Source organism: Carassius gibelio, chromosome B4 (assembly GCF_023724105.1).
Source record: "Carassius gibelio isolate Cgi1373 ecotype wild population from Czech Republic chromosome B4, carGib1.2-hapl.c, whole genome shotgun sequence".
Classification (NCBI taxonomy): Eukaryota; Metazoa; Chordata; class Actinopteri; order Cypriniformes; family Cyprinidae; genus Carassius; species Carassius gibelio.
This window is the reverse complement of record NC_068399.1, coordinates 21,607,045-21,633,712: the sequence shown is the minus strand read 5'-3', so window position 1 is coordinate 21,633,712 and position 26,668 is coordinate 21,607,045. Positions and strand designations below refer to the sequence as shown.

The window sequence follows — 26,668 nt, the reverse complement described above, 5'->3', positions numbered from 1 at the left end:
TGACAGTGTTCCCATAGTGCCCTCTAGAGGACGCAGCATGGCGTTCCCTTTTGAAAGGGAACTGATTTTTCAGTGCAGAAAATGTCCCTTCTACCTAACAGATAGTGGAAAAACTCTCTGGCCCTCACTTATGGCAAACAAACAAAAATGTTACCTTCTTACTAATAGCAAATGAGTCTGAACTCTGCCCTATAGAGCTATATGCTGTGCTGACACCATCTACAGAAAAACAATAATGACAGCATCATTGAATGTGCTCTCTCAAAACCTGTTATTGCTAGATTAGCGCAAGCAAGGAGAATATCTTCAAATATCAATTTAAGACAAAGTTTTAAAGGTAAATAATGTGGTTTCAGAAAACATAAGTTTTATTTCTTTGATTTAGTTTGTAAACCACTCTTGTTTGATTTTCAGGTCCAGAGTAAAATCCACCACAAAATTAAGTTCTAAAAATAATTATATAATGAATGCATAATTGGCCTAGGTTTTTTTTTTTTTTTTCAAAATTAATGTATTCTATCAAATGCCCACTGTCCCCAAGGTGAAATGCCACTCTCTCATGAATGTGCATATGACAGTTAGCAGAATCTAGAAATTATTGTTTATAAAGTTTTAAATATAGATAGTTTTCCTATAAAATCTCATACATTAACTTCTGAAGGCCTTTATTTTTAAGTTATAGAAATAACTATGATTGTAGCCTACTCTGAAAAGAAAGTCATATACACCAATGGCTTGGATGGCTTTAGGGTGAGTAAATCATGGGGTGAGTTAATTTTTCATTAGGGTGAACTATCGCTTTAAGTCTTCAGCTCAAGATTAGACATGTTATCATACTTTTACCAACACAAAACATTTTACAAACATTTTGAAAATACCTACCTGTTCACATGTAGCCTCAAGATGTTAAATAATGAACTTTAATTTACGAAAAACAAATTCGACCATGCATCAGCTAGATCTGGGGGATGTTTATTTAGGTTTAGCATCTCATAATTTTGTTCATTTGATGGCAGGTCTCAAAAACTGCCCAATACAAGCAGGCCACATGACAAGACAGTTGAAAATATATGGCAGTAAGGGTCATCTTACAAAAAACACCAGAGGTTTCACTTAAATAAATAGTGGTTGTCATCAGGCCCATGCCCCTCTCACCAATACCCCCATCGACCCAGCTAAGAATGGTCTGTAACTGCTCTGATAAAGATTCCGTTAATCCGCTCCGTGTTTTCCTGCTAGCTCGAATCCGCAGTATCACTCACAATCTGTTCCCAGTGTCGTTGCATTAACAGGTAGATGCATTACAATTCACATTACAGTCAGTGGATGATTCCCTGAAACAGTAATTTGGTAGTTTGTTTTTGAATTTCTATCAGTAATGATTTTCTCTCAGTTTTATAGAAGTTATAACAACAAAATATCCAAGTTCTTAGAATTAGAATGTCCAAACAAATCATTGTAGCCGAGTAGATCTAATATAAATAGCATTTGCTGTTGTTTGCACCCTTTGTAGACAAACAAACAATGAATAAATAAACAAACAATCAGATATTTAAAAATAAAACCTTCACAAAGAAGATGACGAAGAGGAAGGGAGGCTGCTAAAGGCAGTTCAACATTGCAAACATGAATACAAAGCTCCAGCAAGCCAGCAGGTAAATCATCATAATTCTTGTAATTAAGTATATTTCCCATCATAAATTACTTGTCTCGATACTATTAATCTATAACCCATCATATTATATTACAACCATATTAATAGTAGGCATATAAATAAAAACAGTTATACTGAAAATATTACAAATGTTCTAAACAAGTTGTTTATTAGTGTATAATATATTTTAATGTTGTAAAATATTAAATTAAATTTGTAATACTTTTTTTTGTGGGGGGGGGGGGGGGGATTTCTCTGAGACTTTACATGCCAGTTTTAAGTCTGGATGTCCTGTACAGAGTACATTCAGGGCTTTTCAGAGAGACCAAATGATTGGATGTCTCACCAGGACCCCTCCCTCTCATTGGTCTTCAAATATGTCTGAAATTAATTTAGTGACACTCTTATGGAAATATGACAATATTCTGTGATTATCATTATATCTATTTTTTTAATTGTGTGTCATAAATCAACATCTCTGGAAAATGTTATGGGGTTTCAAATCAAAATATGACTTTTCTGTTATAAAAAAAGAATGTTGAAGACACCGGGACTAAAGCATGTTTATTAAGCATTTTGGGAGACATAACACATTTATACGGAAAGAAATTATATTTCAATATTCTTTGAAATGTTATATAACATTATGAAAATCTTGTCAATTATTACTCCCTTTGTTACACTTCTTTTTTCATTACATGTTGCCCCAAACACATATTAATTAACCAAAAATGATTAAGCATAGAAAATACTTAGTCCCTTAAACCCTAGTCCTGATCCATAACCACCATATGTTAAATAGAATTTATAATATTAAAAGTGATTCTCTTCATCTGTGTTCATGACTATTTTAAGCAACATATTAAATTATATTAAGAGAATCAAAGGCAACTTAAAAAAAAAAAAAAAAAAAAACTTGATGAAATAAACAGAGGCAGCAGGTGTGGCCATTGAGTCATACAGCTCCTCCCTCACCGTTTGACACCTCCCCCCCATCATCATAGTCTGCATTAAAAAAATATATTATGATTACATCCAAGTTAATTTAATTTAAATCAGCAAATTACTAATATAATTATTTCAAAGTGTGTGTCTCTTAAAACAGGAGCTGATAAAGAATGAGACATGCAATTTATTCTTAATATTTAAAATAAATGTTGGAATCATAAGTCAATTAGGTTACCTAACAGGTTTATCACATCTTCAGTTATACTCCACACATCATCATATTCCTCCTGATCTTCCTCTTTACACATGTAAAAAAAAAAAACAAACAAGATAATTTAAATTTTTCTAATACACATTGAGCTTGTCATACAGTACGTCCCTGTCACCTCATGACAGATTATTAGATTACACCTGATATAGCCATAATGATTCATGAATGGTATAAACACATTCAATATATCAAAGAAACAAATTTAGTTACTTTAAAAAGTTATGTGTGACTCACCTGTTGCACACTGAGAGCACTGTCCATTAATAATGACATCATCATAATTCTCTGGTGTGTCCACTACACACACACACACACACACACATACATTTTAAGCTCTTAAATGTAACATTAACATTAAAATAAAATTTTATTTTATCTGAACCAGCCTTCAACTTAAAGCAGCAGGATGTAAAAATTCATGAGAAAAATTATCCAAACATAAAATCACCTTTTTCAGTGGCATAGTTCTGTCTAGTAGTAATGACATCATAATATCCCTCTGGTGTGTTGTCTACAAATTTAACACAAAACTATTGTCGTTATGTGCGCAATATGCACATTATAGAATTACACAGAGTGAACTACAACTGAAGTACAGAAGAGCACCAGCACCTGTCTCATGATCTGGTCTTGGTCCACCAGTGAAGATATCCTCATACAATCCTGTTGTGATCTCATTCACTCTCGCTGTAAAATCAAAATTATATATATTTAGTGAAAAAATTTTTTTATAACTTTTGTAAGTGAAACTTCCATACATTGTAGATTCATTACATCAAGTAAAATATTTCAAAAGTTTTTGTTTGTTTGTTTTAATTTTGATGATTACAGCCTACAGAAAACTCTATCTCAAAATATTAGAATATTTACATTTGGGTTTCTTTAAATGACCATCTCTACAGTAAATTCTGGGTATCTCTTATTGGTAACCACAATGATGAGGAAGACTGTTGACTTGACAATGTTCCAGAAGATGGGTGGCTGTTTACAGAGTGCTGTATCAAAGCATATTAAATTAAAAGTTGACTGGAAGGAAGAAATTGGGTAGCATAAGGTGCACAAACAACAGGGATGACCACAACCTTGAGAATACTGTCAAGCAAAGCTGAATCAAAAGCTTGGGAGAGCTTTACAATTAGTGGACTGAAGCTGGAGTCAGTGCATCAAGAGTCACCAGACTCAGACGTCTTCAAGAAAAGGGCTACCAAGCCACTTATGAAACAGAAACAATGATCCAAAGCAACTTACCTGGGCTGAGGAAAAACTGAAAAGAAATAGACTGTTGCTCGGTGGTCCAAAGTCCTCTTTTCAGATAAAAGTACCTTTAACATTTCTTTTGACAATCAGGGTCTGGAGGAAGACTGAAGAAGCACAGATTCAATGCTGCTTGTAGTCCAGTGTGAAGTTTCTGAACTCAGAGATGATTTAGGGTGCCATGAACTCGGATGGTGTTGCTCCATTGTGTTTTATCAAGTCCAAAGTCAATGCAGCCATCTACCAGGAGATTTTGGAACACTTTATGCTTCCATTACTGACAAGCTTTATGGAGATTCTGATTTCTTTTGCAGCAGGACTTAGCACCTGCCCATATTGCCAAAACCATTTTCAAGTGGTTTGCTGACCATGATATTACTATGCTTGATTGGACAGCCAACATGCCTAAACAATACAGAAGGGCTGAAGGCCACTATTAACGAAACCTGGGATTCAACAGTGCCTCAGCAGTGCCACAGACAGGCTGATAGCTTCCATGCCACACCTCAATGATGCTGTCATTTGTGCATAAGGAGCCCCGAAAAAGTTTTGAGTGCATCAATGAACACACTTCAAAGAACTTGAGCCTTTCTGTTTTGCTAATACATTTTTAATATTATTATTTATCTTAGGAAATATTATAATATTTTGAGATACTGGATCATTAATTTCCTGAAATTTCTAAATTTCACAGTTTAATGATTTTGTTAAAATCACCTCTCTAACCTGTGAGAAGCTCATCGGCATCTTCAGAGATGAGACTCCCTGTTAAAGCGGAGCAGAACAATCAGAAACATATATTTTTTTTTATATTGTTATTGCTATTATTTCATCTTGGTAGGATTCAACTGCAAGATGTTTTGAAAGTTAAGATCAACAACTTGATCCTTACTCAAGAATGAGGTGCCAAGCTTATTTCAACATAACAAGGGTAATTAGTACTGCATGTGCTAGCAATGGAGGAGAAGTAAACACTGTAGAGTCCCTTTGAATCAGTAAACGGTTACAGTTATGTTCTGTCATGATGCCTCACCTCTATGAGTTAATTGATTGTGTCTGTGATAAATTTCCTCATATACTGGCTCAGTCTGAGAATGAGTCCTGTGTAGTCCTGTGTACCAGTCAGAGAGAGCTGTGAGTGTAGACAGACAAACCTGCTGTCAGTTCACAAAACATGATTGATCAAACACTTAATAAGACACATTACAGTCTTTGTATCTCTCCTACCTCTCCTCATCACTCTGTTCTGCTGAATCAGTATAAGCAGTGGCACTAAGAGCAGTAAGAGCACAACTACCAGAACAATCACAAGCACTGGGGGGACGGAGAGAGTTTGTGGAGGAGAGACTGATGTTGAGAGCACTGGAGGAGAAACTGGAGGAGAAGCTGATGTTGTGGCAGGAGTAGTGGACACTGAAACATCTGGCAAATTAAAAAATACAGAAATTATAATGATTTGATGCAAATGTTTGGAAATATAGAAATATTTTACACTTTAAAATGATGAAATGAATATTATTCCACAGTGATTACTGTGACCTGCACAGGTGAGTACAGCGTGCTCTTTGTGGGAGCAGTCAGTGTGGTTTTTCAGGGAGAAAGGACAGTCCCACAGGTGAATCTCATTCCCTCTGCATTCTACTTTGTTCATCCACACAACACCTTCACTAGCAACAAAAGATGAATTCCCATCAGCCCTCAGTGCTGCTCCACAACCCAGCTGCCTGCAGACCACCTGAGCATCGCTGATGTCCCACTGATCATAACAGATTGAGCCCCACACAGCGTTATGATACACCTCCAGCCTCCCAGAGCACCGGCCCTTACCTCCACTCAGTCTGAGAGGAACATGATCTGAAACACACACATCAATCAGCACTGAGCAGCTTCAGCACAACATTGTCATAAACCTCACGTTCTTTTCTGTATTATAAACTGGTTTAAATCCCTGTGTTTATTCTGTTCTAGAGCCCTCAACTTCTCTCTGTGACGACTGAGGTTTTTTTTTTTTTTTTTGGGGGGGGGGGGGGGGGGTGGGGGGGGTTACATTAAGATCCCATTCATTTTATCTGTATGATACTATATGATACAATATAAGAAGTAAAAAAATAATTAATTAAACCATGAAAATAAAACCATAATTATTTTTAGGCCTAACCATGACCTTCTGGCCCTTATGAAAATAAGTGCACTAGAAATCTGGGAGTTCTGTTTTATCATAACTTTAATTTGACAAACAGATCAGTGCTGTTATATATGTGAAGCTTTTTTTTCATCTTTGTTAACATTCCTTAAATTAAACACTTTAATCACAGAGAAGCTTCCAAACGGTGATTCATACTTTTGTAACAACTTGTTTAGAACATTGTAAATAATTTTATTATGGCGTTTCAATCTTCCTCTTCCCACCTACATCTAGTGCAAAAGTCAGCTGCTAGACTTCTCTCTGGGACCCACAAGAATGAGCCAGTGGCTTTTATTGTATCTACACTGCACCAGTACACTATTAAATACAGAACTGATTTGAAAATTATATTATTTGTTTATAAAGCCCTCAATAATTTAGCCAGTCAATACCAGTATGAGTATTGTTGTGTTTAAAATTTGGTAATCTTGTTTTTAATTTGATTTAATTTTATGATTATTTGTAAGTTTTACTCTATTCTGTAAAGCACTTTGGTCAACCTCTGTTGTTTTTAAATGTGCTTTATAAATAAATAATGTAATAGATTTTATTTAAAAAAAAACAGTGAAGGAAGTTTAACAGCACATATAGTAAAAATGTTGTAATCAATGTTAGCAACCGATCAATGCAAAACAAATGACTGGCAGAAAGCACCTCAAATTTTTCTAATTGATGAAGTTTATTCTCAGTGGTTTACAGAGTCAAATGTATTCTATTGTCTTTGGCAAAGGCCGGCACAGTATGAATAATGGAACTCATTACTATTATTTTCAAAGCTATATCAGCTATTCAGATTCATATGTGGAAAAAGTAATAAATATTTAAAACAAAATTTGTTGTCAAATAAACTTACTTGAGCACTTTCTCTGATAAGAAGATCCTGAACATGTCAGACGACTTTGAAGAGATTGTTGACTTTCCTCCTCTGAGATCATAACATGATCACGGTTTCATGAAAACAATTTAAAATAATTTATTCATTTCATGTTATTTCATGTAACCTTTTTATTTACAGATAATCACTGAGTTTAAATGGTTTAATAAATTTACCTGAGCAAGTGATTTTGGCCACTTCGTTATCACAATTAGTCTGTCCCCAGGGTGAAGATGGACACTGCCATAAAGTGGAATCATGTCGTCGACATTTAAAATAATCCAGCCAGTTACGAGGCTTCAGTCCCTCTGAATAACCGGGTTCACTCCCAGATCTTCCACAGTTTAGCTCTTGACAGATCAGACTCACTGTGTCTCTGTCCATCTGGTTGTAACACACATTTCCCCAGGAACCATTGTAGAAGACCTCCACATTCCCTTCACAGCCCTCAGTTAACCTGATCTCTTTAAACTCTAAATAGAAAAGATAGGGAATTAATAAAAAATATATATTTTAGACCTTTTAAGGAATAAATAATATTTTTAGAAAAAATAACCTATATTTCACTACCAGACGATAAAACCATTTCAATAATAAATAGATCAAATTTTTACAATTTGCAATTGTAAGATGCATGTCTTTTATTAAATAAAAAGAACCGAATCAGAGTCATTCATTTGAGAATTCAAATTTTCATGTGTTCCACAATGAATATTCAGCAGACGCGTCGCACCTCGGAGTAAGATTAACTTTGTCTGAGTGTATAATATATTTATTATAATATTGCTAATAACAAGTCCCATTTATGGGTTATCAAAATTCATTTAAATTATTGTTTACTGTTTACCTGAGCACACGACTCCTACATCCTCCTTATGATTACAGTCATGTTTTCCCCAGCCTGAAGAAGAGCAGCTCCCAAGGGACGTCTCATTCCCCTCACACTCCACCTCATCCAGCCATATGTGTCCAGAACCAGGACCAAACCAGGCTGGTACCTGCTGGTTACTGAGGGCCACTCCACACTGCAGCTGTCTGCACACCACATGGGCATTTTTAATATCCCAGGAGTCATCACACACTGTCCCCCATGAGCCGCTGTGAAAAACCTCCAGCCTCCCTGCACAGTCTCCCCCAGAACCTACCAGCCTGATGGACCCTCGACCTGATATTCAGAGACAGAAAAACACATTATTGATCATGAAAATCTGGAAAATCTGTCCAGATGTTGTTGTTCTCACCAAGGCAGGTGATGTACAGTTGTTGTGTGGAGCTGCAGTTGAGAGTTTGTGGAAAGCTGCAGTTCCCCAGATGAGCTTCACTCCCAGAGCACTGGAAGCCCGTCACACACTCATGACTGTGTTCAGGACTGGATGAAGAGGAGCCGTAGAAGTTCAGCACAGATCCACAGCCCAGCTGTCTGCAGACCACAGAGGATTCATTGAGACTCCAGGAGTCCAGCAGAACTCTCCTCCAGACCTGATGGATGAAAACTTCCAGCTCCCCCTCACACTGTCTCTCTCCAGACAACTGCACCAGACCATCATGAAGAGCCAGAGAGGAATCTGAGGAGATGTGGAATTTTACAAAGATGTTGCGAGATATTGCATGTATTAAATTTTTTGCTCAATAAAATCCTCTCACTAGAGCAGATGACTCCAACATCTCGTCTGTGAGAACATTCAGCCCGACTCCATGAAGAGATGGAACATTCTGAGAGTTTTGTTTCATTCCCGTCACAATCAAACACATCAGCCCAGATTTCACCACTTCCCTCTCCAAACCAGTCTGATCCCACAACAGTCACAGCAATCCCACAATTCAGCTGTCTACAGAGGACACTGGCAGCTCTCATATCCCAGCATGCATCACACACTGTGCCCCATTTACTGAGATACTGATGTTCAACTCGACCAGAACAGGAGTCTTGTCCGTTTACCAGTCTGAGATCGGTGTGACCTTAATGAAGAATAATGTTTAAAAACATTTTTTTATTTTTTTTTTTACAAAAAAGAAACAAACTTTGTGATTATCACAGTAAGTGGAAACTACAGTTCCATTACCAGAACATAACAGCCCAATGGCATTCTCATTGGTACAGTTGTGTTTAAAAGATGATGTTGGACAGAAAGAAATATAAGACTCATTTCCTCTGCACTGAATCTCTTGTGTCCACATCTGAGTGTCTCCTTTGTCAAAAGCAGCTGCTCCCAGCACCTGTACAGGAGCCCCACAGTCCAGCTCTCTACACACAACCTCTGCATCCTGCTGGTCAAAGACAGCATCACACAATGTGTACCATGTGTTCCCATGATTCAACTCTATTCTTCCAGAGCACAGGTGAGGTCCATCAATAAGTCTGGAATGTTTATGATCTGTTTATATTATATTTAATAAATGATACAAAAGAGACAAATCACAGTTATTTGGAGTGTATATGTTGAGCATATGAAAATTACAACATGAATATCAGATTTACAGTTTTGTGTCATTTATCATAGTAAACAGTATACTATATAATTCACCTGAGCAGATGACTCCAGCATCACTATTATGAGTACATGTGTGCGTTCCCCATCCTGCTGATCTACAGTTCTTCAATGTAGATTCCATTCCAGAACACAAAGCACTCATCCAGATCGGTCCTGATCCTGGTCCAAAATGAGCATCACTCAGAGCATCTACAGGTTCTCCACAGTCCAGCTCTCTACACACCACTGCAGCATCAGCCAAATCCCAGTCATCATCACACACTGTTCCCCACTGACCTCTGTGAAGAACCTCCACTCTACCAGCACAACGACTGTTACCACCACCAACCCGCACATTCATTGAATCTGAGAAAGAGTAACAGAAAGAGAAAGTTTTTAGAAAATTTTTAATATTTAAAATAATGTACTACTGTGTTGTAGACATACATAAGTGTCTCTTCCTTTCTCTCTCTCTTAATACAGTTCTTACCTGCACACACCAGTCTAACATTGTTGTTCTGTGAACAGTTGCTTTTGACTGATGCTGATGTTTGACAAAAGTGAATATGAGATTCATTTCCTCTGCACTGTATCTCTTGTGTCCACATCTGAGCGTCTCCTTTGTCAAAAGCAGCTGCTCCCAGCACCTGTACAGGAGCCCCACAGTCCAGCTCTCTACACACAACCTCTGCATCCTGCTGGTCAAAGACAGTGTCACACACTGACATCCACGTCTGATCATGAAGTATCTCTAACCTCCCAAAGCAGGGAGAACCTCCAACTAGCCTGATTTCTGAAAGAACACAGATCATTTAAATAATTTACTTTTGAAAATAAAATCATTTTTGTATACTTGATGTATAAAAGTAATACATCTAACTAGCCTATTTGTTTTTTTGATAACCACCAACTAGAATCGGAAACCTATAAACCATATTGAGAACAAAAAAATGTAAAAGCCACAATATATTTTTTTAAATACAAAAATATATTATTGAGCAAGTACATACAGAAAAAAAACTAACAAAAAAAAAACATATATATATATATATATATATATATATATTTACATTTACATTACATTTATTCATTTAGCAGACGCTTTTATCCAAAGAGACTTACAGATGAAGACAGTGGAAGCAATCAAAAACAACAAAAAGAGCAATGATATATAAGTGCTATAACAAGTCTCAGTTAGGTTAACACAGTACATGTAGCATGGGATTTTAACTAATATAATAAATAAAAAGAAAACAGATAGAATAAAAAAATAAAAGAATAGAGCAAGCTAGTTAGAGGTCTTTACACATACACACACACATACATATACAATTGCATAATAAATGAAAAGAAAATAGAATACAAAAAGATTAGAAAGGTAGTTAGATTTTTTAAAGAATATAATTAGAATAGTGAGTGTTACAGTTAAAGGGTCAAATAAAGATGGAAGAGATGTGTTTTAAGCCGATTCTTGAAGATGGCTAAGGAGCTGCTCGGATTGAGTTGGGGAGTTCATTCCACCAGAAGGGAACATTTAATTTAAAAGTCCGTAAAAGTGACTTTGTGCTTCTTTGGGTTGGCACAATCAAGCGATGTTCACTTGCAGAATGCAAGCTTCTAGAAGGCACATAAGTCTGAAGTAACGAATTTAGGTAAATGGGTGCAGAGCCAGTGGTAGTTTTGTAGGCAAACATCAATACCTTGAATTTTATGCGAGCAGCTATTGGAAGCCAGTGCAAATTGATAAACAGAGGTGTGACGTGTATTCTTTTTGGCTCATTAAAAATTAATCTTGCTGGCGCGTTCTGAATTAATTGTAAAAGTTTGATAGAATTGGCTGGAAGACCTGCCAAGAGGGCATTGCAATAGTTCAGCCTGGACAGAACAAGAGCTTGAACAAGGAGTTGTGCAGCATGTTCCGAAAGAAAGGGCTTGATCTTCTTGATGTTGAATAAAGCAAATCTGCAGGATCGGATACAGTTTTAGCAATGTGGTCTTAGAAAGTCAGCTGATCATCAATCATAACTCCAAGGCTTCTAGCTGTTTTTGAAGGAGTTATGGTTGATGTGCCTAACTTGATAGTGAAATTGTGATGGAACGATGGGTTTGCTGGAATCACAAGCAGTTCTGTCTGGGCAAGGTTGAGTTGAAGGTGATGGTCCATCATCCAGGAAGAAATGCCAGTTAGACAAGCTGAGATGCGAATAGCTACCGTCGGATCATCAGGATGGAATGAGAGATAAAGTTGAGTGTCATCAGCATAGCAGTGGTATGAAAAGCCATGTTTTTGAATGACAGAACCTAATGATGCCATGTAGACAGAGAAGAGAAGTGATCCAAGAACTGAGCCCTGAGGCACCCCAGTAGTTAGATGTTGAGACTTGGACACCTCACCTCTCCAAGATACTTTGAAGGACCTATCTGATAGGTAAGACTCAAACCATTGAGTGTTCTTCCTGAGATGCCTTTCGCCAGTAGCGTTGATAGGAGGATCTGGTGGTTAACCGTGTCAAAAGCAGCGGAAGATTTATATTTATATATATGTTCGGCCTTCTTGCCTGGTCACTGGTCCTGGGGACACTTTTTTATATTTTACACGTATTCCTTATTTAATGCATCTAATTCAGATCATCAGCTGTCAGATAAGTAAGACACAATGTACAGAGCAGTGGGTCCCCAAGACTGATGTTGAGAACCACAGAGAAACTAAGCAGGTTTATTCAAGTAACAGTGACTATTTTTTGCCAAGTATTTTTGGTTTGTCTGTACAGTATATCAAACTAAATTATTTTAGTAGAGACCATTTAAGTGATTAAGGTGAGGTACTGTACTGTGTGGAGCAGTTTACCTGAGCATCTGACTCCAGCATCTTCATTATGATCACAGTCGCTTTTACTCCATCCTGATGTGCCACAGTTTTTCAGTGTAGACTCTGATCCAGTGCACACAACATAACTTATCCAGATCGGTCCTGTTCCTGGTCCAAAATGAGCATCACCCAGAGCATCTACAGGTTCTCCACAGTCCAGCTCTCTACACACCACTGCAGCATCAGCCATATCCCAATAATCATCACACACTGTTCCCCACTGACCTCTGTGAAGAATCTCCACTCTACCAGCACAGCGACTGTTGCCACCAACCAACCTCACATTTACACGGTCTGTATATTGAACAGAGAGAATGAGAAATAAAGAGACAGCAAGGAAAATATAAAATCGGAATTAATTTTTTTTGTAAATGAAACACAGTATGAGAGGGAAAACATTTAAGTATTTTGGTAACATTATAATTTCAGCCCAGGGATTTGAATCTAGAAAATAAATTAGCTCCAACCTGCACACACCAGTTCAACACTGTTTTCATGCGAACAGTTGTGTTTGTCTGATGGTGATGCTGCACAGAGCTGTATCTGAGACTCATTTCCTCTGCACTGAATCTCTTGTGTCCACATTTGAGTATCTCCTTTGTCAAAAGCACCTGCTCCCAGCACCTGTACAGGAGCCCCACAGTCCAGCTCTCTACACACAACCTCTGCATCCTGCTGGTCAAAGACAGCGGCACACACTGACATCCACGTGTGATTATGAAGTATCTCTAATCTTCCAGAACAGCGAGAACTTCCAAGTAGCTTGACATCTGTAAGCAAAAACAACGAATTGATATATATATATATATATATATATATATATATATATATATATATATATATATATATATATATATATGTATAAAAACCTTGGTTTATAAAAACAATATTTTAGAAATTCCTCAGATCACATGGAAAACACTACAAAATTTATATATTTGTATTGTATTCAGAATATATGAATAAAAAGCTTGAAAAAACAACAACAACAGTAGACGTAAACGATAAACAAAGGTATCTTGCATACTGTAGGTTTATTCTCATTTATTGATTCAGTTAGCATACACTTGAATGAGATATGTTTGTGATTTCTATGTATACAATTCAAAAGTTTGTGGTCAAATTACATTAATTACACTTATAATGTTACAACATACTTCAGTTAAAAGCAAGATTATTGAAAAGGAAATATTTAATCAGGTGAACAAATACTTAAACTCAAATTGATGCCTGGACAATTTTCAATATGGTTTTTGACCGCATCACAGCACAAAGACTGCACTCTTTAGATAATAAATCATATTTACTTAAATTCTGATTCAGGCAAAATATCAGTGCTGGTACTACTAGATCTCAGTGTTAAGTTTGACACAGTCGATCAGAACACTTCTAGGGAGACTGGAAAACTGGGTCAGGCTTTCTGGGATGGTTCTCAATTGGTTCAGGTCAGAAGGGAGAGGTTATTATGTGAGTATAGGAGAGCATAAGTCTAAGTGGAAGTCTATGACATGCGGAGTCCCACAAGGCTCAATTCTTGCACCACTTTTGTTTCAAATGACTACAACTTCATTGACTCCCTTTGCCAATACATTCATGAAATTACCAGTTGGATGTGCAAGAACATTCTTCAGTTAAACATGCAAAAAATTAAGGCATTGCATTTGGAAACAAAGATGAAGATCTCAAGGTAAATGCATACCTTGACTCTAGGGGTCAAACAACAAAAACAAATCAAGTCATGAATCTTGGTGTGATTCTGGATACACACCTGTTTCAGTAATCATGTCAAAACAGTAATTAAATCAGCATACTATCATCTAAAAAACATTGCAAGAATTATGTTTTGTTTCCAGTCAAGACTTGGAGAAACTTTTTCATGCCTTTATCACCAGCAGGGTGAACTATTTTAATAGTCTCTTCACTGGCCTTCCCAAAAAGACCATTAGACAGCTGCAGCTCATCCAGAACACTGCTGCCAGAATTTTGACTGGATCCAGAAAATCTAAAGCATATAACACAAGTCTATAGTTCCTTGCACTGGCTTCCAGTTACATATAGGATTTTTTTTAAAGTACTTTTACTCATTTATAAACCACTCAATGAACTAAGACCTAAATACATACAGAAGACCTAACAGCGCATTAGGATGGAGTCAGTTAGAAATACCAAGGGTTCAACACAAAACAAGGTGTAGCAGGTTGATATTGGTCGCAATGGTTCCTATCACACTGATTGTAACAGGTTGATTGATCGCAGTGGTTTCAATTACACTCTCTCTGGACCAATCAGGGCTTGGCTGCATGCTATATAGGCAGGGGTTCTCTATGGACACTCCTTACACTTTGTTGCACATTTCGGCTCTCGACTCTTCGCGGTGCAGTCATGGTAATTCGACAGGTAATGAAATGGGCTGATTTGATTCATCTATAGGCCTTGTTTACGTTTACAGTGTGCAGTGTCTCCCTGTTATGAACCCGATCATTCCTGTGACAGAACCGGGTTGAGTTTTGCTGCTGGCTCAGTGTAGCTGTACTATTCTCACTATTGGTGTGAGACTCCTTGATTGGTACGTATGTATACTAGTTGGCATTATGTGTATATTTCAATCACAAACTCTAATCACAAATCCTATTCTACAAATCACACATTTAGAAACTCGTACGCTCACATTTTTGATACAATTGCTGCAGTGAATGTGGTGCAAAACGCACTTACACACCTGCATCAAGAAATGTGAAGTCGTGGAGAAATGTTGAACATCTGCAAATCAATACGTGAATTCATCAAATGAGAGTTACACACTTGTAGAATGTTTTCTCAGAAATGTCTTGTAACTTTTTCTAACACAAAGTACACAACTACAGCTGCTTAAATCTTCAGCGATGAATCTCAAACAGTTTTTCGCTTTCAAGTGACAAGTTTCGCGCTCTCCCTTTTGCACCAAGATATTTGGTTCAAAAGTGATTTGTGCATCTGTAGAGTTAGTGGGCGGGACTGTTTAGAGATTAGTGAATTCAGCCAATCAGAAGAGCTACTTTGGCTCGTTGCTGAGTAGGAACATCTGACTCAATCAAGTAATTTTGCCTCTCGAAATAAATTGACCCATCTTTTGAATTGATAATGCTAATTGATTAAGTGATCAATCTTTTATAAATAATAAATGTTGCATCATTACACAATACAATCAACAACAATAACTTTAGCAGATTATTTAAAATACCTCATAAGTATCACTTCAAGAAGGTCTGCTGCTATCATAGATATGGTCTGCTGTTCTTATATATGACTGGGCTCATATACTAATATACAGCCTCCCCTACTGGACGCATGAGGAACAACAGGGGCATAAAACTGCTTGGGGCGTATATCTACCGGCTCAATAGCTCTTCTGATTGGCTGAAATTCTGTAATCTCTAAACAGTCCCGCCCACTACCTCTACAGATGCACAAATCACTTTTGAACCAAATATCTCGGTGCAAAAGGGAGAGTGCGAAACTTGTCACTTGAAAGCGAAAAACTGTGTTTGAGATTCATCGCAGCAGATTCAAGCAGCTGTAGTTATGTACTTTGTGTTAGAAAAAGTTACAAGACATTTCTGAGAAAATATTCTACAAGTGTGCAACTCTCATTTGATGAATTCAATTCAAGTTTATTTGTATAGCGCTTTTTACAAAATAAATCTTTACAAAGCAACTTTACAGAAAATTATGTTTCTACAATATTTAGTGATTCACGTATTGATTTGCGGATGTTCAACATTTCTCCACGACTTCACATTTCTTGATGCGGGTGTGTAAGTGCGTTTTGCACCACATTCACTGCAGCAATTGTATCAAAAATGTGAGCGTACGAGTTTCTAAATGTTAGATTTGTAGAATAGGATTTGTGCACCTGCAATGAAGAATTTGAGAAGGTGTAACTGTTGTGTTGTGTTTGTGGGAGAGAAAAAAAGTCTACAGGTTTGCATCTCTTAAAACATTTCTCTCTGTGACTTCAAATTTACTGATACACATGTGTGGCTTTTCTCTACAACTACAAATCGCACTGCCACAGGTGTTCAGTTGTTTTGAATCAAAAATAACTTCATAGCAACGTGCCTTCCAACACCAGGACCTAATGCCCAATTGGGTGTCTGGTAGGGCGGTATTTGCGTGATTTGTGATAGATGATAGCTTTTGCTATCTTTTGGACTGACTGTGCTCCTTAATGTGTGTGTAGATTAGGGTCTATGTTTATTTATTTATTTATTTTTTTGTTAAATTTACGATTCAGTGATTCTCTTGGTTAATTTATATTTCTTTAAGTTTTGATAACGACTTTCATTTTTGCAGAAACTTTTATTTGTTAAACTCTGGTTCTTTTTGTTAGGCTCTCGGCAGGTATTAAGTCTCCTTTGCTGCCTAGAAATTGCCTTAGACTGAAGTTGCTTTTTTTTCATTTATTGATTTATTTCCCCTTCCCCAATAATTGACTGTTCTCTCTCCCACAGTGCTGAGTGGCAAAAGTGGTGGTCTCTTGTGTGCCGCTTTCCCTTGTTTGCTTATTTTGGGTTTTTTATCGCAGTGAGTGTGTGTGTTCACGTGTGATTGGGGAATCCTCCCGAGATCCCACACCCCTTGACCCTACCTCTCCACTGGTAAGGCCTCAGCACTCATTTCCCCTATTTTAGAGTATGGTATCTTATACTGGTTTTTTTTTTAGTAATTGTATGAATAAAATTTGTCTTCTAACGGAACTACGTCTCTGGCTTCATGCATAATTCAAACCTGTGTGCTTTTTGTATTTTGGTGGTTTAACTATTGAGTTAGTCAAATCCTATTCTCGGGGTGAAATTCCCCAGGTGGCGTTGCCGGTAAAAGAAGTCCTACTCCCCACAATCTGGCGTAGTCGGAAGGGTCTTGTGCATTTCTGAAAGCCATAGACGTTTGTTCCGGTTTTTGTGTGGTGTGACTATTGTATTGGGTGTTATTGTGTTTAACCTCTTTTTTTTTTTTTTTTAATTTAGAGACAAAACAGCAGCTGGCTTCACCCTTTTGTGGATTTTGAAGAACTGCTGTTACTTTCCTTTTCGGCTCCATTGTACCAGTAGGGCTTAGTTATGGGTGAGGAGTTACAGGAGTTGAGGGAGCTGGTTGCACAGTTAAGAGCGGATAATGAGAGGATGCGCTAGGAGCAGGATGTTAATGCTCCTGATCCCAGCTCTGCAGCCCCTATTACTGCCATGGTTAATGCCCCTGTAACTGAGCGACTTATTGTTGTAGCTGGAGTTCGAAAATGTCCCATGTTCTGGGGTAGATCAGGTATAGGGCTCATAGAGTGGCTTTATGAGGTGCAGGCCTGCATGAGGGCACGCCACTTGTCTGTTTCGGATCAGGCCTTCTTCTTGTTTGACCATTTGGAGGGAGAAGCGCATGAAGAAATAAAGCATTGGCCCAGTACAGAGCGAGGTGATCTACCAAAATTATAGTGGCATTACAGTAGTTGTATGGCTGTTACGAGTCCTACGTAGCCCTTCAGGAAGCTTTATTTTCTAGACTGCAGCAGGAGGGAGAGACAATGCACGCTGTAAATGTAAACAAGGCCTATAGATGAATCAAATCCGCCCATTGAATTACCTATCGAATTACCATGACTGCACCGCGAAGAGTCAAGAGCCGAAATGTGCCTGCGACAACAAAGAGTAAGGAGTGTCCATAGGGAACCCCTGCCTAGATAGCATGCAACCAAGTCCTGATTGGTCCAAAGAGAGTGTAGTTGAAACCACTGCGACCAATCAACCTGTTACAATCCGTGTGATTGAAACCATTGTGACCAATATCAACCTGCTACAATCAGAAGACTGCATTTAGCTATAATGCCTTCCGCAGTTGGAATCAGCTTCCAGAAGAGATCAGATGTACTAAAACATTAGTCACGTTTAAATGCCGACTTTAAAACTCATCTGTTTAGCTGTGCATTTATTGAATGAGCACTGTGCATCGTCAAGACTGATTGCACTATATTTTATTTATACATTTTATGTATCATTTTCTATTCCTAACTGTTTTAAATTCCTTTTAATCATTTAAAATGTTTTTACATTTCTTGCTTTATTGTTATTTTTATTTACTTTTTTTTTTTTTTTTTATGCAAAGCAGTTTTAATTACCATTGTGTATGATATGTGATATATAAATCAAGTCCTTGTCTTAAAAAAATATATGTTCAAAGAGTCCAGAAAAAAAATCCAAACTTTTTATGGAGTTGGTGGGGGACACTTTCTGGTGATATAATTATGTTGAAGACTTGAGCAGTTTACCTGAGCAGATGACTCCAGCATCCCCAGTATGATCACAGTAATTTTTATTCCATCCTGTCGAGCCACACTTCTTCAATGTGGACTCTGTTCCAGTACATAAAACATTGCTCATCCAGATTGGTCCTGATCCTTGTCCAAAATGAGCATCACCCAGAGAATCTACAGGTTCTCCACAGTCCAGCTCTCGACACACCACTGCAGCATCAGCCAAATCCCAGTCTTCATCACACACTGTTCCCCACTGACCTCTGTGAAGAACCTCCACTCTACCAGCACAGCGACTGGAACCATTTACCAATCTCACATTCACACTCTCTATATATTGAACGGAGAGAACAAAAGAATGACAGTCTCATAATGTTAACAAATCACATCATCATGAGAGGGAAAATTTTGCTAACATCAAATTTTCAATCTGGAGATTTAAATCTGAAGAAGTAATTTGTTCCAACCTGCACACACCAGTTCAACACTGTTTTCATGTGAACAGTTGTGTTTGTGTGATGGTGATGCTGCACAGAAGTGAATCTGAGATTCATTTCCTCTGCACTGAATCTCTTGTGTCCACATCTGAGTGTCTCCTTTGTCAAAAGCAGCTGCTCCCAGCACCTGTACAGGAGCCCCACAGTCCAGCTCTCTACACACAACCTCTGCATCCTGCTGGTCAAAGACAGCGTCACACACTGACATCCACGTCTGATCATGAAGTATCTCTAACCTCCCAGAGCAGCGAGAACCTCCAACCAGCCTGACACCTGAAAGAACACAGACGATAATTTTAATTTAAATAATTCACTGAAAATCCTTTTTGTACACTTGATGTATAAAAGTAATATATCCACTAGCATATTAGTTTTTTTTAAACAACTAATTAATCTTAAACCTATAAACAACAAATAAAACAATGAAAAGCCTGAAAAAACACAGACATTTTAAATGATTTATAGGAAACATACACTAAACATTTCATATTTGTATTTTAAAATCCAGCAAGAATCTTGTTGAATCGTGTGTCAACGTAGACTGCAGCCATGGAAAAAAGTATAATAATAAATTATAAACACTGTTAATTATAATAAAACAGAAAAGATATTTTAAATTGCCATGATAATAGCAATAATAATAATGATAATAGTAATAATTCAAATAATTACCGTTTTACCGTGACAATAAATTCAGTCCTTGCACACACAGGACTCAAATAAAAGACTCAAATAAAGTAAAATCACCTTACTGGCCCCAAATTTTTGAGGATGTATTGTTATGGTGAAAATTGGAGCACTTTACCTGAGCATCTGACTCCAGCATCTTTATAGTGATCACAGCTCGTTTTACCCCAACCTGTTGAGCCACAATTCTTCAGTGTAGATTCTGATCCAGTACACATGACATAACTCATCCAGACTGGTCCTGATCCCGGTCCAAAATGAGCATCACCCAGAGCATCTACAGGTTCTCCACAGTCCAGCTCTCTACACACCACTGCAGCATCGGTCATATCCCAGCTATTATCACACACTGTTCCCCACTGACCTCTGTGAAGAACCTCCACTCTACCAGCACAGCGACTGTGACCACCGGCTAACTTCACATTTATGTCTTTTTGTGCAACAGATGTATGATACACTGAGAGAAAGAAGGAAAGCACAATAAGAAAACAAGAGAATAAGAAGTTTAAGAAATAACTTTAAAAATGCACAAAATATAAATAACGTGGCAATTAAGATGGTTTTCCTTCTTAACTAAAAGTATAAACCTACCAGCAGTGATGAGTTTTAGCAGTAACATCATCTTCAGACTCCTCATCATCTTCATGCAGCACGACACACACTATTTTATCAGCTCAGAAGTTTCTCCCCTAAAAAGCCCCCTAAAGAAAAGAGCCCTAAAATGTACCAATCGTGCTCATCATTACCTTATTAGACAGAACAGAGGAAATCATCAAACAACTTCAGTGACAAATCAGAAGAGGCATTTCTCATTTTTACCATATACATCAAAAGAACGTCAGCACTGAAAAGGACTCCTCCTCCTCCATATAGAGACATACACACACAGACACAGAGTGCCAGAGGCAAAAATAGTCACACATCATACGGGAGACATTAAAGAGAGGAAGCACACCAGGATATTTACAGAATCAACACCTGCTGAGATACAGAGACTGATAAATGCTCACTACAAACATCATAACACATACAAATTACATTAATATATATATTTATATTTTTCAAATATATAATATATCAATATATATATAAAAAAATAAAATGTATGAGTCATAGTGAATATGGATAAGATTAGCATGAAAATCAATACATTAAATTAAATATTAAATGCCATGGGGAATGTGACTTGGGGAGCAAATGACAGACATGGTGTAGATGACCTTAGGCCTCAGAGAGGCTTTTATGAACAAAAAATAACCAAAAGAGGTAATAGAAATGTCCAAAGGGGAAGAGTGTCCAAAATAAACAGGGAGTCTAGTGTCCTTGACATGCTGCGGAGTATGTGAAGGGCAGGTAGGGTTCAAGAAGTAAGGGTCCAGGTAAGGGGCAGAGACCGGCGACTGCACGTGCTTCCCTCTTCGGTCTGGGGCACAAGGGGCAGCGGCTGCATCCATCTCACTGGCCACGGCGCTTGAAGGGACTAGACAGCCCGGCATCCTGACCTGAAATGACCTGTGTAATGGGTGCAGGCTACACCTGGACCTCAGGTCTGGCAGCTCATGTCTCTGGCGGTGCAGGAATCCATCTATCCACTCTTCCTGGACCCACGAGGACACCAGTATGCATGCACAGGGAAGAGATCAGACTCTTGAGTAGAGGTGCACTTGGCATTTAAACAGCGGCAGTGATGAGGCTCCAATCACATCAGGTGTGCCCCATATCCTGCCACCAACCCTGGCTCTTCCAGCGCCCCTTTTCTCTCACACACCTAGTGGTGCCTGGTCAAGGGCAATGATTAAGGGATGGGATGATGATGATAATTAGGGGGAAGCCATCCGACTCATCACATTCACCCCACCCAAGTGACATCCTCATCATCAGGCCGCTGCCCACACTGTCCAGAGGTGTTCCTCTCTGGACATTTTTTCCTCTCGCTCCGCGCCAGAACAGGGACAGAGAAACTGGGTTTTAGTCGACAGCCTCAACCAACCACAGGGTAAATGACTATAGAAAACAAATCACTTACTCCTTTTGTGGCTGGGAGGCCGTCTCCATCATTCCTCTGTCCCAGTCCGGGTTTTCGCAAATTTTTGCAAGCGAGAGGGAATGACATCACCAGGTGTTTCCCAACTGTATTGTCTAGGCTCTGCCTTGCCTGCATTTTCCTCCAATGTCGCAGGCACCGGCGGCGCCAGGGGGGGTCTTGGGGGGTCTCAAGACCCTGCCAAAGAATGCCTTGACCCCCCATTTGACCCCCCAGCCTCTTCCTTTTTAAAAAATATATATATTCGGGATAAAGATCCAAAAATGTTTCTCTTCAAACTACGCAGAACAATAATAAATAATTATTTCGATAATTATTCATACATTGAACCGAGAACCGTTTCTGTCGGACGCGTCCGATTCGAGAACCGATGTGCTGATGATAACTGCGCATGCGTGATTCAGCGTGAAGCAGACTGACACAGAGCGCATCTGAACCGAACTGATTCTTTTGGTGATTGATTCTGAACTGATTATGTGCTAATGTTATAAGTGCGGGTAAACCAAAGGCTTGAATGAAGGGCAATCATCGCCAATGACCGCATTACATCGAGCGCAAAAGAACCTGTGAAATTTTTTTTTGTTCAACTGGTTTATTTGATCGAATTGTCCGAAAGAACCGGTTTACTTGAGCACGTGCTACTTTGCCCCTTAAGTGCCCTTTTGTCAAAGCAAAATTTCCTCAAATGTTTTTTGTAATAACATAAACATTTGTGAATGCCTGCCCACGCCAAATCATAATATCAGTACAATTTATTAATAATAATTTAGCCATAAACAATATGACCAACATGATGACCGTTCACCGCAACCTCATCTAACCGGGAAGATTCCTCATGCTGCACGCGCATTTTTTAATTGCTAGAGGATATTTTCAACATCGTGGCAGCTGGTAAGTGGTGTTTCATTCTCAGCGAAGTGATTTTGATGTTTATTTACTTATTATTATTTTACAAGAACGATGTGATGTGAGAACATGCAGATGTTTATATTGTAGTGTAGAAGTAACAACTAGCGTGCTGTTTGAGGGAGAAAAGTTTCACAGGCATCGAGGGGTCTGGTCTTTTTTATGTTATTTGAATAAACTTTTATTATATTACAGTACTTATTTATTTTTAACACGTAAAAATAATTATCACAATACTGGTAAGGCTTATTCAGATTTTCTCATTCTCTGAATTATCATTATAAAAATAAAAACAATTCAGAAATGAATTAAAATATAATTATGTTTTAAATGTGATGCAAATATTTTTTCTACAATAGCAACAGTGTTTACAACAGCAAGACCACTTTAGCGTGTAAACTCAATAATATCTATCTGGAAATAAATGTAAAAATATCAATGTCAATAAAAATGCATAATATACCTGACATGAAAGTGCAGCGTGAAGGATATGAATAACAAATGTAGCCTGTCATTTGTTTACATTGCAAAGGTGTTTTTGTTGTTTAGTAGCAGTAATATGCAGTTATTAGCCATGTCCACAGTATTTTTTGTTGGTTTTCATGAGACCCCCCTTGAAAAGACCAGGACCCCCCATTGCCCCCCCAATCAAAATTGTCTGGAGCCGCCACTGGTCGCAGGAGTAACCAAAAATAACCAAAGGAGGGAACAGAAGTGTCCAAAATAAACAGGGGATATTGTGTCATTGTAGTGCTGCGGAGTATGTGAAGGGCAGGTAGGGTTCAAGAAATAAGGGTCCAGGTAAGGGGCAGAGTCTGGCGACTGCACGTGCTTCCCTCTTCGGTCTGGGACCGACCAGACTCTTGAGTAAAGGTGCACTTGGCATTTAAACAGCAGCAGTGATGAGGCTCCAATCACATCAGGTGTGCCCCATATCCTGCCACCACCCCTGGCTCTTCCAGCACCCCTCCTCTCTCACGCACCCACTCCTGTCTGGATTCTGGTGAAGGGTGGCGATTAAGGGACGGGGTGAAAATGATAAATAGGGGGGAGACAGCCGACTCGTCAGAGGAGATAGGGAGTGAATAGAGGCCAGATAAGCCAGATAGTGATAGAGGTCATGAAAGATCGGATATTGATAATACACGATAGGCTGGATAGAGGCCATGACAGGAAAGACAGTGATAGAGCCCGGATAGGTCATATTAAGAGTTGGGCCACAATAAGCCACAGTGGGAACAGCCCCGATTGGCCTTAATGAAACCAGAAAAGCCACAAGGAAATAACTAGATAGGCAGCCGAATGAGATGCTTCGATGGACACAGTGAGAAGCCATGAAGTGTTAGGAGGAATGCCTAGCTATAGTGAGGAAAGCCATGAAGATACAATGTAGTGAGAAATGCCACACAATAGGCAACAGAGGGGAAGGCCACAGAAATTGGCTGCAAGCAAAGAAGCATAAACAAGCTATAGATAGGAAACAGTGATAGAAGTTAGGAGTATTAGGTATTGCATCACCACCTGTAGTTTCTAATTGATGACCTTGAGAACTAGAAATTATTACCTTAGAATTTGAGATAGTTTGTGATTCAAGTCTTATGTAAGATTCAAAAGCAGGGGATGACCATCTACCCAGTAGCTTGATCGCTGAAGTTGGAACTTCACGTGGGCAGTGGTGGCTGCCCCAATCCTAAAATAATGGCCAGTGTATTGGAGCAGTGACAGATTACAGCTTTCTATACCAGTGGCTAAGTGAGAACTGAACCAGGCCTTAGTTACAGGTGCACCATAATACAGTTGTGTTCAAAATTATTCAACCCCCTAGAGATTGCAGTACTTTACAAATACAAGCTTTTCTGAAGATCCAGGATATAATAAGACTTGCATCTAAAACAGTTCACTTGCATATTAAAAGTGATATTGTCAATATATAATGAAATATATTTGAGTTATAAGATTTTTTTAATAATACTGCTATATCATAATTATTCAACCCCTATTCAACATTGCTGTTTTTAAATCACTTATTTGCATGGTGGGGAATAAAACAGTCTCAAAACACAATTAAGCCTTTAGAAACTCTATTAAAAAAAGAATTAGCTTGAGCTGTTACACATACAGTTTGGCCTATGCATGTATTGAAGTTGAGTAGCAAAAATGTCAACAGAGATCTCACAAAAGCAAAAGAGAAGAAAGATTATATTACTTTAGAAAGACTAAGGCTATATGAAGATTTCCAAGACACTGAAAGTTCCTAGAGACAGAGCTCTCAGCCTTATTCCTTAGCTTAAAGTGTGTTTTGAATATCTTTGAAAAAAAAATTATGAATAACTGACTGCCAGGTCAGTCTCCTCAGAATCAGCATGATCAAAGAGTAACGGACCCATCCCGAGAGCGTATCGGTCTCTGTCTTTACCTCCTCTTGGTTCAGCTGATCACAATATGATTTTAATGACTTCTGGATACATTCCCATTGTGAAGCAAGTGAAGAAAGAAATACAACATGTGAAAGAATAGACACCTTCTAATATTGAAGTTTGAAGGGGTGTTTAGATTGCACTGATTGGAATATGTTTTTAAATACATCTTCTGATTTGAACGATCAGGTGGTTACCATTTCTAAATATATCACTTTCTGTGTTGATTCTGTTATACCTAAGAAAAAAGATCACTCTGTATCCTAATAATAAACCTTGGATCACGAAGGAGTTAAAATGCATATTGAACGAGAAGAAGAGAATATTTTTTGTGGGGACCAATGAGGAGAAAAAAACAGATAAATAGGGAAGTAAAAAGAGCAATTAAAATCGCTAAAAATAATTATAAAAATAAGATTGAGGATGTGTTCATGCAAGGTAATCTTAAAGCTGCCTGGAAAGGAATTAAGAGTATGGATGCCTGTGAGTACATTAGTACCAAAGATCCACATTCCAAGTGGAAACATTGACAGTGATTTAATTCTATCCAATGAGTTTAATTACTTTTTTTCTCGTTTGGATACATCCTCGGTCATTGATGAGATAACCATTTTTAAAAAGACCTTGAGTATTTCTAATAATTTTAAAATTAATTTATCTAATATATCAAGACAGCTGAAGGCCACACCACTTAACAAGACCCCAGGTCCAGATGGTATATGGTACACTGAAATACTGCGCTGACCAGCTCAGAGCAGTCCTCCAGTTACTTTTTCAATCGTCCTTAGATCAAGGGTTGGTACCTGATTTGTGGAAAAGTTCAATTATTGTACCGATACCTAAAAAAAACTAAACCAAATTCCTTGAAAGATTACCATCCAATCGCCTTGACCTCCTTAGTTATGAAGATTTTTGAAAAAGAGATCAAGAGGTATATAATGACAGTTGCTTGACCACTTTTAGATCCGCTGCAGTTTGCATTTCACGCTGGAAGAGGCGTAGATGATGCAAAACTGTTCTTGATAAATACTCTTAGTCATCATCTGGAAAACAGCGGAGCTTTTGCACGGCTTTTGTTTGTAGATTTTTCATCTGCATTTAATCTTTTGCAACCTGTAATGTTGGGGCAAAAACTAATCAGTTAATTTTAATGATGGATTAGTTTTATGGATTATTAACTTTTTATCAAACAGACAACAAAGGGTTTGGATTAATGAGGTGTTATCAGATGTTGTAAATATCTCCACAAGTACCCCACAAGGGTGTGTGCTCTCTCCTATTTAATTTATATTATATACACATGACTGT

The 26,668-nt window shown here is 38.1% G+C and overlaps 1 protein-coding gene and 2 long non-coding RNA genes across 3 annotated transcripts in view; 1 reads left to right on the top strand and 2 right to left on the bottom strand.

Moving 5' to 3' along the window:
- The window catches only part of LOC127956568 (deleted in malignant brain tumors 1 protein-like), a 113,745-nt gene that overhangs the window by 60,943 nt on the left and 26,134 nt on the right, over positions 1–26,668 (bottom strand). The window contains 8 exon segments of the mRNA XM_052554601.1: positions 7,613–7,659; positions 8,034–8,350; positions 8,412–8,755; positions 8,757–9,145; positions 9,250–9,561; positions 9,712–10,023; positions 10,148–10,450; positions 12,506–12,820. Coding sequence (XP_052410561.1) covers positions 7,613–7,659; positions 8,034–8,350; positions 8,412–8,755; positions 8,757–9,145; positions 9,250–9,561; positions 9,712–10,023; positions 10,148–10,450; positions 12,506–12,820 — 2,339 coding nt within the window.
- On the bottom strand, positions 2,298–3,172 carry LOC127956381 (uncharacterized). The gene is made up of 3 exons (XR_008153550.1): positions 3,108–3,172; positions 2,838–2,900; positions 2,298–2,659 (listed from the first exon to the last, which is right to left on the bottom strand). It is a non-coding gene; the product is annotated as an uncharacterized LOC127956381 (long non-coding RNA).
- Positions 14,878–18,010, top strand: LOC127956380 (uncharacterized). Its single transcript, XR_008153549.1, has 4 exons — positions 14,878–14,923; positions 15,020–15,092; positions 17,017–17,163; positions 17,533–18,010. It is a non-coding gene; the product is annotated as an uncharacterized LOC127956380 (long non-coding RNA).